Genomic DNA, 13,149 nt, shown 5'->3' with positions numbered 1-13,149 from the left:
ATTTCCCAAATTAGAGCTCCCACAGAAACAATAATTACCAAAGAGTTTCACTAACGAGGGAAAGCGTCGAACGGAACGTAACTAGTTTGTGGAAGAAAAGGAACGGTGAAACTTAGGGTTGCCAGGCTTAATATTGTTTAAGTTTAGGAACAAAGTAAATAATTATAGTACACCTTTCGGTTATGTATGAATTATTGTATGTAAGTTTTCGTGAATCTATAGAAGTAAAATTCCTATCGCAGATAAATAATATTAACACATATTTACTTAGGTATGAGCAGCCATATCCTCCTGTTACGTATGTATACCTGAAGCACTGTTAGCATAATAACATAATATGAAACCACATCTTTCTGTCGACCGTGTAATCCTCGCTTTTTACATCAACATGGTACTAAAAAGGGCCTTCAAAACATTAGCCATCTAATCGGGAATGTTGCCATTAGGAATAATTACTCCCCAAAAACGAGGATTTGTCCGTAAATGAGATAATGCTCACAATTTGGACAGGCCTAATTGATATTACCTCTAATAGAATTGGATTTTTACTGAAATCTGTCGGCCTTTAGAATCTGTGAAAACATTGAAAAGTTTATTTAGGCCCTTTCACTCTAGACTTCACTTAAACCAAGTCAGTTTTCTTAAAACAACTGTTTACTATGAAAATGGAACGTAAAAATTCATAGTAAACCATTGTTAAAGAAACTAATGATTATGTTTTCAGTGAACTTGGCCCTTAGAAGATTCAATTAAATACGATTGTTCTAAGGATTCAGCTAATGCGATACTTTTTATTTACAAGATTACTTATTTCTTTCTTTTGTTTTATTTTACTTCTTTTATTTGGATTGTACCTTTTCTAAATTGATGAAGAGATTTTCGTTAAGTGTTTCCAGTGGATTTATTTATTTGAGCAGGTTTTTTGTTGTTTTATAAATGGCTAAGTGCCCATAAGTTATTGCTAGCACTTTAGTTTATCTGTGATTTATTTTTTATTCTTGTCAATTTCTTACTCCGCAAATAGCGTGTTCAGGTATTTTATCTTCACAACGAATTCTATTTCTTACAGACCTTTTATAAAGATTACAACCTAACCCCTGTTCAAGTTAACCATCGAAAACTAAAATTCACGGTTCCTTCAAAACTATAGTCATCCCGAACTACAATTTTAGTATAAAAAGTCAATTGTCCGACAAACAATAGTTTTTCTCTTGTATCTGGGACTCCGGACCGATAGCCTTCAATACCCTATACCTTAACTAACATGCTACTTTCTATGTTTCAGAATACTGTCACCCGTACGAGCCGTTCAAGTGTCCAGTGGATGGCAACTGCATCTCCATCCAGTACCTGTGTGACGGAGCTCCTGACTGCATCGATGGATATGATGAGGACTCCAAGCTTTGCACTGCTGGTAAGACACCATGGTCTATCTTTTTTAGGGTACCGTACCCAAAGGGTAAAACGGGACTGTATTGTTTTTGCTCCTCTGTCCGTCCGTCCGTCTGTCACCAGGCTGTATCTCATGAACCGTGATAGTTAGAGAGTTGGAATTTTCACAGATGATGTATTTCTGTTGCAGCTTTGACAAAAATACTGAGAACTAGAATAAAATAAATATTTTGGGAGGCTCCCATACAACAAATGTGATTTTTTACTCATTTTTGCTCTGGTACGGAACCCTTCGTGCACGAGTCCGACGCGCACTTTTTTTGTCCTTAACGTCCTAGCCGATTGCCGGTCACGGCAGCTGTTCTCGTGTACCTAAAGAAATCACTTAGCTGCGCAGGACATATTATAGTGTACGTTTGGCAGACACAGGTGCACTCCCTATTCCTTCCATCTCATAGCCCGATGGAACGGAAATCTGACACAGAGATAAGGCGCAGGACAAACATTTACGTGATCTCCGATGCACGCGAGTCTTATAAATGGAAATTGGACGTAAAGGACGTAATAGTCATCCCTATTGTATATAGCCCATAATAGTCTTTATTAATTTTGGCCAAGATGCAGAGATCATTAGACAGCTTCCATATTTTTTCCAAATATGTAAAATAATTCCAAAGAAATATCTAAGACACTAAAATACTGACTAGATAGCAAGATATGGGAGGCTAGTACGCTAAACTGAGATGTGTTTCAAGTGACAACAGTGCACATCAAAGAAATAGCTGCACATACCTACGGCACTGCTAAAAGCAATCCTTAGTACCTATATATCAACTTCTGAAACGTGTTACGAGATTCCGTGTACGTGCGCTTTTGACATTACGAATGTCATGCGTTTGTCTTTTGTCTCACTGATTGAGTTTGGCGTCCAGCCGGGGACGCCTTGATTTAGGTATTTTGCTAGAAACAGGATGTGAGATTAAATGAATGAAAGATCAAGTACTTACAGGATGCCAGGAACACAGGGATCACAACACCAGAGCACTTTTAGTCGTATTCACAGGTTTAACTTGATTTTTTACACCGCGCGCGCAATTATCGATGCCGGCCGGCCATTGCTGAGTTTGAAACTGGAGTTTTGTCTATGACTTCAATAGATGGCGTTCGTTGCGCAGTTATGGTTGCGTTCGGTGCTTTATGATTATGTAGAATAGGGAGGGAAAAGGATTGGATAGGAAGTATCCCAAAGCCTGTTCATATTATTAATTTTAAAAACAGAACCCGTCACGACAGACGTGCTGGATGGGATTTCTAATACAATGCGTTTTTTTTTCTCTAAAATACTTGTAAAACAACGAAGACCTGTACCAAAATATTGGCAGTTTTAATTTTTCCCTTTACACAGTTTCCTTATTTTCATGGTGGCTATTTGGTTTCGTCCCAAAGTCATGGTACTTGGATACTTTTGAAAGGTCAACGCAAATTGGGTTCTGGGGAACAATTAAAGAAACGTGTTTAGTTACCGAGTTACGCTTCAGAGGTACTTATCTCCTGAAATAGTTATTTGTTATACAAGAGTGCAAAGTTGCTTTTTAACCGCGGGCTCAATTTTGATGACCGAGCAAGCGAAGGATTCTAAAATTGTGTGTTTCAATTAATTAGAATCCTGAGCGATAGCGAGGGAATCAAAAGAGCACAAGGTGAAAAATCTTTGCACTCGAGTGCAACACGTAACTTTTCATCCCACCAAGTACCTATTAAAGTTCATTTATTCGAAAACTCAGTTCAAAATTGAAACGAGATTAAAAATCTATGTAAAAACAATAATAAAAATTACTTAATTAATTGAATAATTATTTTAAGCAGTATTTTATTTGTTTAATATGTATTTGTTCGAAAAGTCTTATCAAGATTGTCACAAATGGAGTATTGCACACGATGTTCTAAATTCAAATCACTTTGCCGCTCTAGAGGATAAAACCGGCTTTTGCACTCAGATATCAAAGGGTAAAACTACTCTTTCCGAGATGGTGGGATGAAAAAAGTATTTACAGCTACACACTTCAGTTTTTTTATATAACGTCAGCTTGAAAGATGCGGATTCGACACTTAACTCTGAAATGTGCTTGAAGAGTTTTTATACCACGTTATAGTCATTGATTTTCTGTAAATATTACCTAACATATTACCCCCTAATTCCAGACTAGCTATTTCAGATTCGCTGTTCATCTGTAGTTCATGTGTAGGTTACATAGGTAATACTTAATGCCTATTAGTGAAAAATCATGCGTAATTAGAGACATGGTCAATTTACTTCAAACGCCTGATCAGATCTAAACAAAACTTAGTAGGTATAGGGTCCATTTATTCGTTTTCCTCCCATGTTGAAGTACCTACATTTATTCTCCGTAAGCTTTCAACCGTCTAAATTCCAGTAAATCGATGCATTTTAAATTAGGTATTGAAATAACTCGTATTTCTTGGTCAATGTAAAATCAGGCGTCTACAGAATAATTAATGAACTTTTCATTACGGTAAAATGAAATTAATCTTTGTAAGGTTCCAGGAATGATTTTACAATATAAGTTTTGTTTCTGTGTAGCTTTATTCTATAGTAGCGGGTAACTTAATTCAATTAAGCAACTACTACCTGTGTAGGTAGGTAGGTAATTCCGTCTTTCGGAGGTAGAACACAAAGTGATCCTCTTGATTGGAAATACTACAAAAGAAGCAGGATAAAGTTTATTCCTGGATTTTATGTCATGAAAATATAACAAGTGATGTGTGCGCAAAATTATTCAAAAAATTTACACCTTTTTAGGCGAAAATAAAATGTTTGTCAGTATAGGTATCTCATTCCTACCTACATTTCATCATCTCATTAGGTACTACCTGCTTATGGAGGTAGGTACGTGAATTAGCGTTTCGTAAAGCATACAATATTTACACAATTCTGAATATTTGCTCTCTGCCTTTGAGCTAAAATTAGGCACTAGAATTTACGTCATACACCCACTAAGTACTATTTTAGTTTCAACTATTTAGTTAATTCACGATCTACCTCATGAATTACCTAATTAAACATGGTAAACGCAAAATGTGGGTAACTGGTTGTTCAGCATTTTAGTTAGGAACGGCGTAACGTTTTTAGGGTAGTCAGTAATTTTAACAAGTTTGTTCATTTTATAAACTACATTCATTTCAATAACGTTATTGTACCTTGTATGAACATGAAAAATCATATTATAAGTGGGCTGTATTTGTTGAAGGATGGCAGGTTATCACCAAGAGATGAGCGAGCTATTTAAAATACGGGATGGTAGTGAATGGTGTTGTCAAATGCGGAACTAATATAGTCTTAGAAAGTATGGTCTTACGGCCAGTTTCTTCATCAAAAGTTAAAGTTAAAGTAATGTCTAAAGTAAAAGTAACGGTCAAATTCGTTTTTCCAAAGCTAAACTAATAGAAAAATTGAATTTAACCGTTACTTTTACTTTAGACATTACTTTAGCCATAACTTTAACTTTTGATGAAGAAACTGGCCGTTAATAAGATACAAACAACAAATATGATCGAGTTCCAATTTTGAATTGCGCGCAGCCAGGGACGCGTCGCTAAGCTATCTTACTAAAAACAGTTTAAAAGATAAAACACTGCATGCTGGGAACCAGGGGATCACCACACCATATCACTAATAATCGTATTTCACGGTATATTAAGTGTTTTTCACCGCGCGCGCAGTCATTGATGCCGGTCGGCCATTGCTTTCGTTCGAACTGATGCATGATGTTTAAAATGTTGTTGCTTATGATCGATAGATGGAGCGGGGTTGTATGGTGCTACCAGTTACCACCTATTTTATCTACAGAAATAATATAAAAAAAACGTGTTACACGAAACAATTTTGTGAATTCGTTTCAGGAGTTGCTATAAAATATTGTCGTTCAGATTTTTGACGTTGAAGCTAGCAGTATTAAAATTTAATAACTTTCATGAAACATAACACTGCTTCGTACATCTGTGGCACACATTTTCTCTTTGAGACTCGCTACGAAGTTGAAATCTACGGCAGCTGGTTTCAAAAGGCTTCATTTAAAAACATCTGTAGAAACTTTCTTAGGTTTGAGGAGAGTATTAACAGCTTTTGAAGAATAAATAAAACTGTGACCTTCTTTGAATATGGAATTAGCATTGGGTGTCGACTGAGCATGTCTTGAAAAGAGTTTCCTGGCAAGGATCGACTAGATCATGAATAGGTTTTGCCACATTATACATATGTATCTCCACCAACAAGGTGGAAAGACGATCTTATAAAGGTCGCCGGAAGACGTTGGATACAGGTCGCCTCCAACAGGTATCTATGGAGATCTAAGGGGGAGGCCTATGTTCAGCAGTGGACGTCGTATGGCTGAGATGATGATGATGATGATATCTCCTCAAAAGCTCTCGGACCAATGACCCCGAAGCATCTAAAATTAGAAGAATAATAAAAAGAGAAAATGTTCATCGTTGATCTACAACAGCAATATGATAGACAAGTTCATTGTTTTCCCTCGTTTTTATAAAAAAAAAACCCTTTGTTCCCGGTTCACGTCAGCAGCATGAAATGGCGGAACAAACTCACAAAGCGACCCGTGAACAATGAAAAATAATGAACAACGTTTTATTAATAGCTAACAAATTCATTTCATAGAAAAGGGATGAAAGAAAGTTAAGTTGAATATAATAATTACAGATTTTGAACTTAGAGAAAGATATTTCTTGAAGTGGCTGTTAATAAGACTTTCGATAGGTATATTACTTTCCTCTATGGGATAGTTTATTCGCAAAACGAAAATGCTTATGTAAAAGCTTTTCCATGCAGAAACAGCAACATTTCCAAATGTAAATTGTATGTATTTTATCGAACTAGTATCCTCCCGACCAATACATATACCATACAATTACTGAAGTGAATATAGGGTAGGAAGTGGTGTTCGAAGCAATTCTTAAGAACAAAAAAAACAGTTTATCGTTATTCCGAGTACAGAAACTGTAAACGGCTGAAATGTCCAGACGAGTACTTAGGTACTTACATTTACGAGGGTTAAACTTTCTAAAAATAACCATTTAGTCACACTGCTTACTTAAGTAATGAAAAATTATCGATTGCTAAATTGTACCAGTCCAATGACGTAATATTAATGCTTTAATGTGCTTGATTGAGTTTGGCGTCCAGCCGGGGACGCCTTGATTTAGGTATATTGCTAGAAACAGGCTGTGAGATTAAATGAATTAATGATTAAGTACTTACAGGATGCCAGGAACACAAGGATCACAACACCAGAGCACTTTTAGTCGTATTCACAGGTTTAAATTGATTTTTTACACCGCGCGCGCAGTTATCGATGCCGGCCGGCCATTGCTGAGTTTGAAACTGGAGTTTTGTCTATGACTTCAATAGATGGCATTCGTTGCGCAGTTATGGTTGCGTTCGGTGCTTTATGATTATGTAGAATAGGGAGGGAAAAGGATGGGAAAGGAAGTATCCCAAAGCCTGTTCAGTGCTAATGTGTATAGAATCTTGTATCTACATTTTATAGTGATGGCGGTTTAAGTTTATTTTCAAAAACATGAATTGAGCAACCTATTAACGTCAAAATCACATCAAAATGTCCCCGCCAAAAAGATTATAAATCTAAATTCCATTTATGTTATGCTATCGTAATCATAATATACATCGTATCAATAAAAATATTTTCGATTTTACAGCCAAGAGGCCACCTGTTGAAGAGACGGCATCGTTTCTCCAATCATTACTGGCTTCCCACGGGCCCAACTATCTGGAAAAGTTGTTTGGAAGTAAGGCGCGAGACGCTCTCGAACCACTAGGCGGAGTCGAAAAGGTCGCTATTGCGCTCTCAGGTAATATATCATCCTTTTACGACCGACACTATGGCTCTTCAAAATAAACCGGCCAAGTGCGAGTCGGACTCGCGCACCGAGGGTTCCGTACAAATCCTGTATAGATAAAAAGTGAGTCTCAGGCCAACCGTCAGTTACCGTCGGTCAGTTTAGAACAATCATAAAGGGTGATTTTTTAGCTGGTATCTTTTTGGCAACACTGTTTTTGGTAGATCACGCGTGAATCGTGTCTTGTGTCATTGTGAAACTTGTTCAGTATGGTCTATAATTTAACCATGAATCAACTTACGAACGAACAACGCTTGCAAATTATTGAATTTTACTATCAAAGACGACAATGGCCGAAACGTTACTGTGAATGGCGGGCGTTACCGTGTGATGATTGGCAATTTTTTTTTGTCCAAAATGGAAGAATTGGACATGCCTGACATGTGGTACCAACAAGACGGTGCCACATGCCACACGGCACGCGAAACAATGGCCTAATTGAGAGCAGGCTTCGGTGAACAGTTTAACTCACGTTTTGGGCTCGTCAATTGGCCGCCTAGATCATGTGATCTAACGCCTTTGGACTATTTCTTGTGGAGCCAGCAACGATTGACGCACTGGGAGCCAATATTGAAGCATTTATTCGTAATATACCGGCTGATATGTTGGAGAGAGTGCCGAAATTGGGCCTTGCGAATGGGCCATCTAAACCGGAGCCGCGGCCAGCATTTGCATGAAATCATCTTCAAACATTAAATTATATTGATCGTTCCATCGATTCCAATAAAGATTTCATCAAATTTTTCAAGTTTTTTGTGCTTTTTTTGAAAATCAAATCCTATACCTCTTAAAAAATCACCCGTTAGTTATGGTAATTTCGTGAAAGTAAAAGTAGTTAATATTTTTTATTTTATAATATAATTAAAATAGTAGGCCAGTACCTTGTAAAAGTTATTTATATACAACATTTTATAGTCATCTTTCAGAAATTTGATTGAAAATAACTAATTATGTCTTAAAGGTCATTGGGCGTATCTGACTCGCTTTGTAAAAAGTGGCGGACATGAATCAAAGTAGTTTTAAATTGTGGAGAATGGTATGACGTTTCTTTGAATATAAATATTTTATTAAAATTCCATGGAGACGAATGTCCAGGATTGTTTGAAAAATATAAAAGACAAGCAGTTTCAGAGGATTGTACAGGTGCAATGCTAGTTTTTATTGTTAAAGACTTTTCATAAAGAAGGAAGATGCCAATTCGGATGACCAGGATCTGATGAGGATCTGGAAACCCTGAGAAATCGAGGGCAACTCTTGAATATTGTAGGCACGCATCGAGTCATAACCAAACATGTGAGTGTATTTTTGAGGGTACTGGTAAACAGTGAAGGTTTGGAGCTGATTTGATTATGGAGACTACAAAGAGTCGAGGGAACTCCTGAACGGTATGTTACAGCTACCACGTGCTTGGGCTTATTTTATTCGTATTGGCGAAGACTTTCCACATAGGTAGGTTTGACTGCCATTGTGGGATCGATAGCAAAGATCAGATATAGTTATGGGAACTCCTTTACAATTTATAACGTAACCTTGTGTTGGAGCTTATTTTAGGTGATGAGAATTCACTACTAACTTGGGTTAAAGCAGCCATTGCAGGAATGGGATCTTTTATTTTTGAGGGATTAATCACCTAACGAGGTCCAGTTTCAGGTTTTTTTCGAAAGCGCCTGACGACTTGTAGCTGTCGAATTGTAACAACGACTTCTAGAGAGTAGGATTCGGGTCTGCTGGCTTTACGTTTCTAGAGCCTTGACAAAAGTGTAATTCTGTCCCTTTCTTGGTTTTATAAAATCGGCTTTATTTTATTTTGTAGCATTTTGCACACAAATCTAACTTCAAACATATAAAAAAGCAACAAGAAAACAAAAGCAAGAAATAAATTAAAAAGATGTTAGGTGCATCGGTCTAGAAGTCGGTGTCTAGAGGATGCATCTATATTTATTTAACCACCGAGATCTAGACCGATGCATATAAACAGTTTTCTTGTTGTTTTTAGAAGTGTGAAGTGAAAAGTTCTCGTCAATACGAATAATATAAGCCCAAACACGACGTAACTAAAACATACCGTTAGGGAGTTCTCTCGACTTTCTCACGTCTCCATCATCAGGTAAGCTCTAAACCTTTACTGTTTGATAGAATCACCAGACATACATCTGAGAATCAAGTTTTAATCCTATGCATGTCTACAATTTCTGATAGTTGCCCTCGATTTCTCAGGATTTCCATCATCAGACCCTGACCTGATGACAATGGAAATAAACGGTGAGTATACTCTTTCACTACAAAGAAATGATTTCTCAAATCCGTCAAACGTGGTCGTTTAAATTCCCCATTGAAATGAGGAAAATATTTGATGTTTACACCTGATTTGCTCTAGATTCCCATGGTTCACATTGATGCGACTAATGCCATAGTAAATCAGAGCCTTTATCATTATACTGTGCTATATTTCGTTCGTATCCGCCATGGGTATGGTTTCCATACTAAGGTGCCCAATGACCTTTGAATGATTTAAAATTTTTCACAGTTTAGAGGCAATTATATTTAAGAAGTGTTTGATATGAATTTCACTTTTTATACAAAACTTTAATATCTCTACGCGTTCATGTGAAAAAGGGTAGGTAGTAAGTTTATAATAATTAATAAAATATTTTATGTCATGTAAGCAAAAATAATATTTTTATATTTTATGTAACTTCAAATTTATCATTTTCGCAATTTTTCCTTTATCTGTACTACATAACGTTGCTTCGTGCCGAATTTCAAGATTCTGAGTTCACGGGAAGTACCTTGTAGGTTTTGATTCCCTAGTGTGTGACAGAAATTTGTCTAAGGTTTCGGTAAAACTGCTGTATCTTTTGATCGCTTTAACTTAGAAGTTTGATTTTTTCATTGCTTAAAGGGACAATAGACCTAGGTATATGGTATAAATTTCAATTTGGTACCTTTATTCGTTCGTGAGAAATAAGGAAGTAAGTTTCATTTTATTAAAATATTTTTATTATATTATATAACTAAAAAAATTTGACTTTCGCAATTTTTCCTATATTTGCATTATATGACAATGCTTCATGCCAAATTTCAAGATTCTGAGTTTACGGGAAGTACCCTGTAGGTTTTGATTCCTTTGCGAGTGTCGAAAATTTGTTGAAAATATCGACATAATCGGTTGTATCTTTTGATTGGCTTGGCTTAGAGGTTTGATATTTTCACAGCTTAAAGGGGCAATAGACTCGAGTATTTCATGTGAATTTCAGCTGGATACGTCCACGCGTTCTTAAGATAAAGGGTCTTGACAGACAGACAGACAGACAGACAGACAGACAGACAGACAGACAGACAGACGGACAACAAAGTGATCCTATAAGGGTTCCGTTTTTTCCTTTCGAGGTACGGAACCCTAAAAATGTATAGCAATGAGAAATGTATCGTTTCAGCTACTTCCCTAAAAGGATGAACTCTTCGTCCTAAAATGTTTGGGTAACAATTTCATCTTACTTGAAATATTGCTCGTAATTTTGTAAATTGTATGGCGCCCAGCTGGGACTGACATAAACCATATTGGGTGCCAATAATAAACAGATATAATAACGTAGCCGTTTTAATTATTTCTGGTTACTCAAAACAAATATTTACAAATATAAACAAGATTGAAGTCTAATATTTAAATATTTGCTTTTCATTTTCAGAATCCCAAACGATCGAAGATTTTGGCGCCGCACTACATCTGATGAGATCGGACCTGGAACACCTACGCTCTGTATTCATGGCAGTAGAGAACGGCGATTTAGGCATGCTCAAATCACTCGGCATCAAGGACTCGGAGCTCGGCGATGTTAAATTCTTCCTGGAGAAACTGGTGAACACCGGATTCCTGGACTGAATAGGACCGGAGTCTGCCTCTGATTACTATCACGTCGTCCAATTTGCCCCGATAAGCTCATCCTTCTACAGTTACCTTCCTTACGACTCCATTAAATATAGGAGAAAGTAAATCATACCCTTTACACTTCTGTCCCGCGAGATTGTTGAATGACTGTGTACTACAAAAATGAAAACCCTTTCAAGAAATAATTTTGGAATTCAGAATCGATTTCTACAACCGGCCACGTAGACTTTTCTGAAACCAAAAATCATTTCTTTTGGAGTAGAATCACTTTTGCTTACAGTGAATCTTTAGGTAGAGAAAGAGGGTATTAATTTTCGATTAGGATAGGTATATTTTTATATACATATGCTTCATTAGGTTATAAACCAAAATTCTTTTTAAATTTATATTTATTAAGATTATCAGGGCCCACCACTCGCGTCTATCATTAAGTGTGAAATGAAAAGAGGCTAAGACTGTGACTTTAGTATTATACTGGTCAAAGTTAGGCTAATTATCGCATCTCACTTCATGATGACCCTGATAACTTACAGAATGTATGTGGTTTTTGAATGTCGCCCCCTAAAATTTATCCTTCCTTACTTGGACTTATATCAGAGGCGACTCCATTGAAACGTCAAGCGTCCATTCTAAGCGAGATATAAAGCTAAAAGTTGGTTGATATGAAGATGTGTGTCCTTAGATTAATAAAAAATATAAGAATCGTTGAAAGAATGCATACGCTTTATATCTGGCTTTTGGAAAAATCCAGAATAGGACCATGGAAACATATCATTGTAAACTTAGATGTAGGTAAAAAAATACATATCATAGATTATAATCTGTAGCGAATAAAGTACAATTATTTTAATATGATCGGTATTGTAGTGTACGACATTTTATAGACCCTTTTAGTAGGTATGTACTTTTTCGCCATTGAAAAGAATACTATATCAAAATAAAAAGCATAGTTATAACGGTGCTGCACTCGAATCCAGATACATATCAAAATTAATGTGATTATTAAATAAATGTTAGATTTATTGTATGTTACTTATTCTAGAGTAAGAAGTAGCAAAAAAATAACATCGTAGATATTAAATTCGAACCCATTAGATTCCAAATTCTATCGTCACTCATTTTTAACATCTTAAATCTACATATTGGTGTTGTAATGATAGAACTTTTGTCAAATGCGGGCTAATAAGACAACGAATTATTAATATAATGTCTCATTTCGAATGAGAGGAGTAAGGTACACGATGTAATATTGGATGTTCATTAAGACAAATCACAAAATAACGCATAGTTTTTTGCATAAGCGTAATGCTTGATTTAATTACTAAAATAAGCACACTTACAACAGTGCCAGCAGATGTATTGCATAATACATATGACATTTGAACAAACGGCGGGAAGGAAAAGGAACATGGCCGTTATTAATTCGCAATGTTGCCAGATTAAAAAATAATAAACATGCAGCCTGTATTTGCCAGAAGTTTATATACGCCACAATGAATCTTCTAGTATTTTCAGTCGCCAAATTTTTGTCTCAATCACAATGTTTCAGTGTGTACCTATCAGTAGTAAATATATTCTCTCTCCGTTAGATCTAAAATTCATGTTACTATTTTAACTAAATGTAGTTAGCATAAGTAAATTTTTATGAATATCAATGGTTTTAGTGATATACCTAGGTTATTAATTTTAACTTGCGTCGGATTCTCTTAATATGCAACAAAATGGCGATCTTTGAACTCTGTTAGATGATATTATGTGTTTTGAACTAAGTATAAATGGCTTATTGTTCTTAAATAACAAACCAATAAATGAATCATCTTGAATTTGAGTTTCATTTAAAATTCTTCAAGTCGCCTTCATTTCCTAAAGGTCATTTATTGGGACATTGGCAAAAGTATGAATATATTGGGCAAACT

At 36.0% G+C, this 13,149-nt stretch overlaps 1 protein-coding gene across 2 annotated transcripts in view; it reads left to right on the top strand.

Moving 5' to 3' along the window:
* The window catches only part of LOC110374027 (IDLSRF-like peptide), a 97,622-nt gene extending 84,566 nt beyond the window's left edge, over positions 1–13,056 (top strand). For both annotated transcript variants that reach the window (XM_049837525.2, XM_064040864.1), the window contains 3 exons: positions 1,286–1,414; positions 7,144–7,296; positions 11,034–13,056. In XM_049837525.2, the coding sequence (XP_049693482.1) occupies positions 1,286–1,414; positions 7,144–7,296; positions 11,034–11,227 (476 nt within the window). In that variant the 3' untranslated portion in view covers positions 11,228–13,056. The remainder of the gene's footprint in view (positions 1–1,285; positions 1,415–7,143; positions 7,297–11,033) is intronic.
* Positions 13,057–13,149: the final 93 nt, after the last annotated feature.

This window comes from Helicoverpa armigera, chromosome 23 (genome assembly GCF_030705265.1).
Source record: "Helicoverpa armigera isolate CAAS_96S chromosome 23, ASM3070526v1, whole genome shotgun sequence".
Taxonomy (NCBI): domain Eukaryota; kingdom Metazoa; phylum Arthropoda; class Insecta; order Lepidoptera; family Noctuidae; genus Helicoverpa; species Helicoverpa armigera.
The sequence above is the reverse complement of the archived record's forward strand: the minus strand, read 5'-3'. Positions and strand labels throughout refer to the sequence as shown.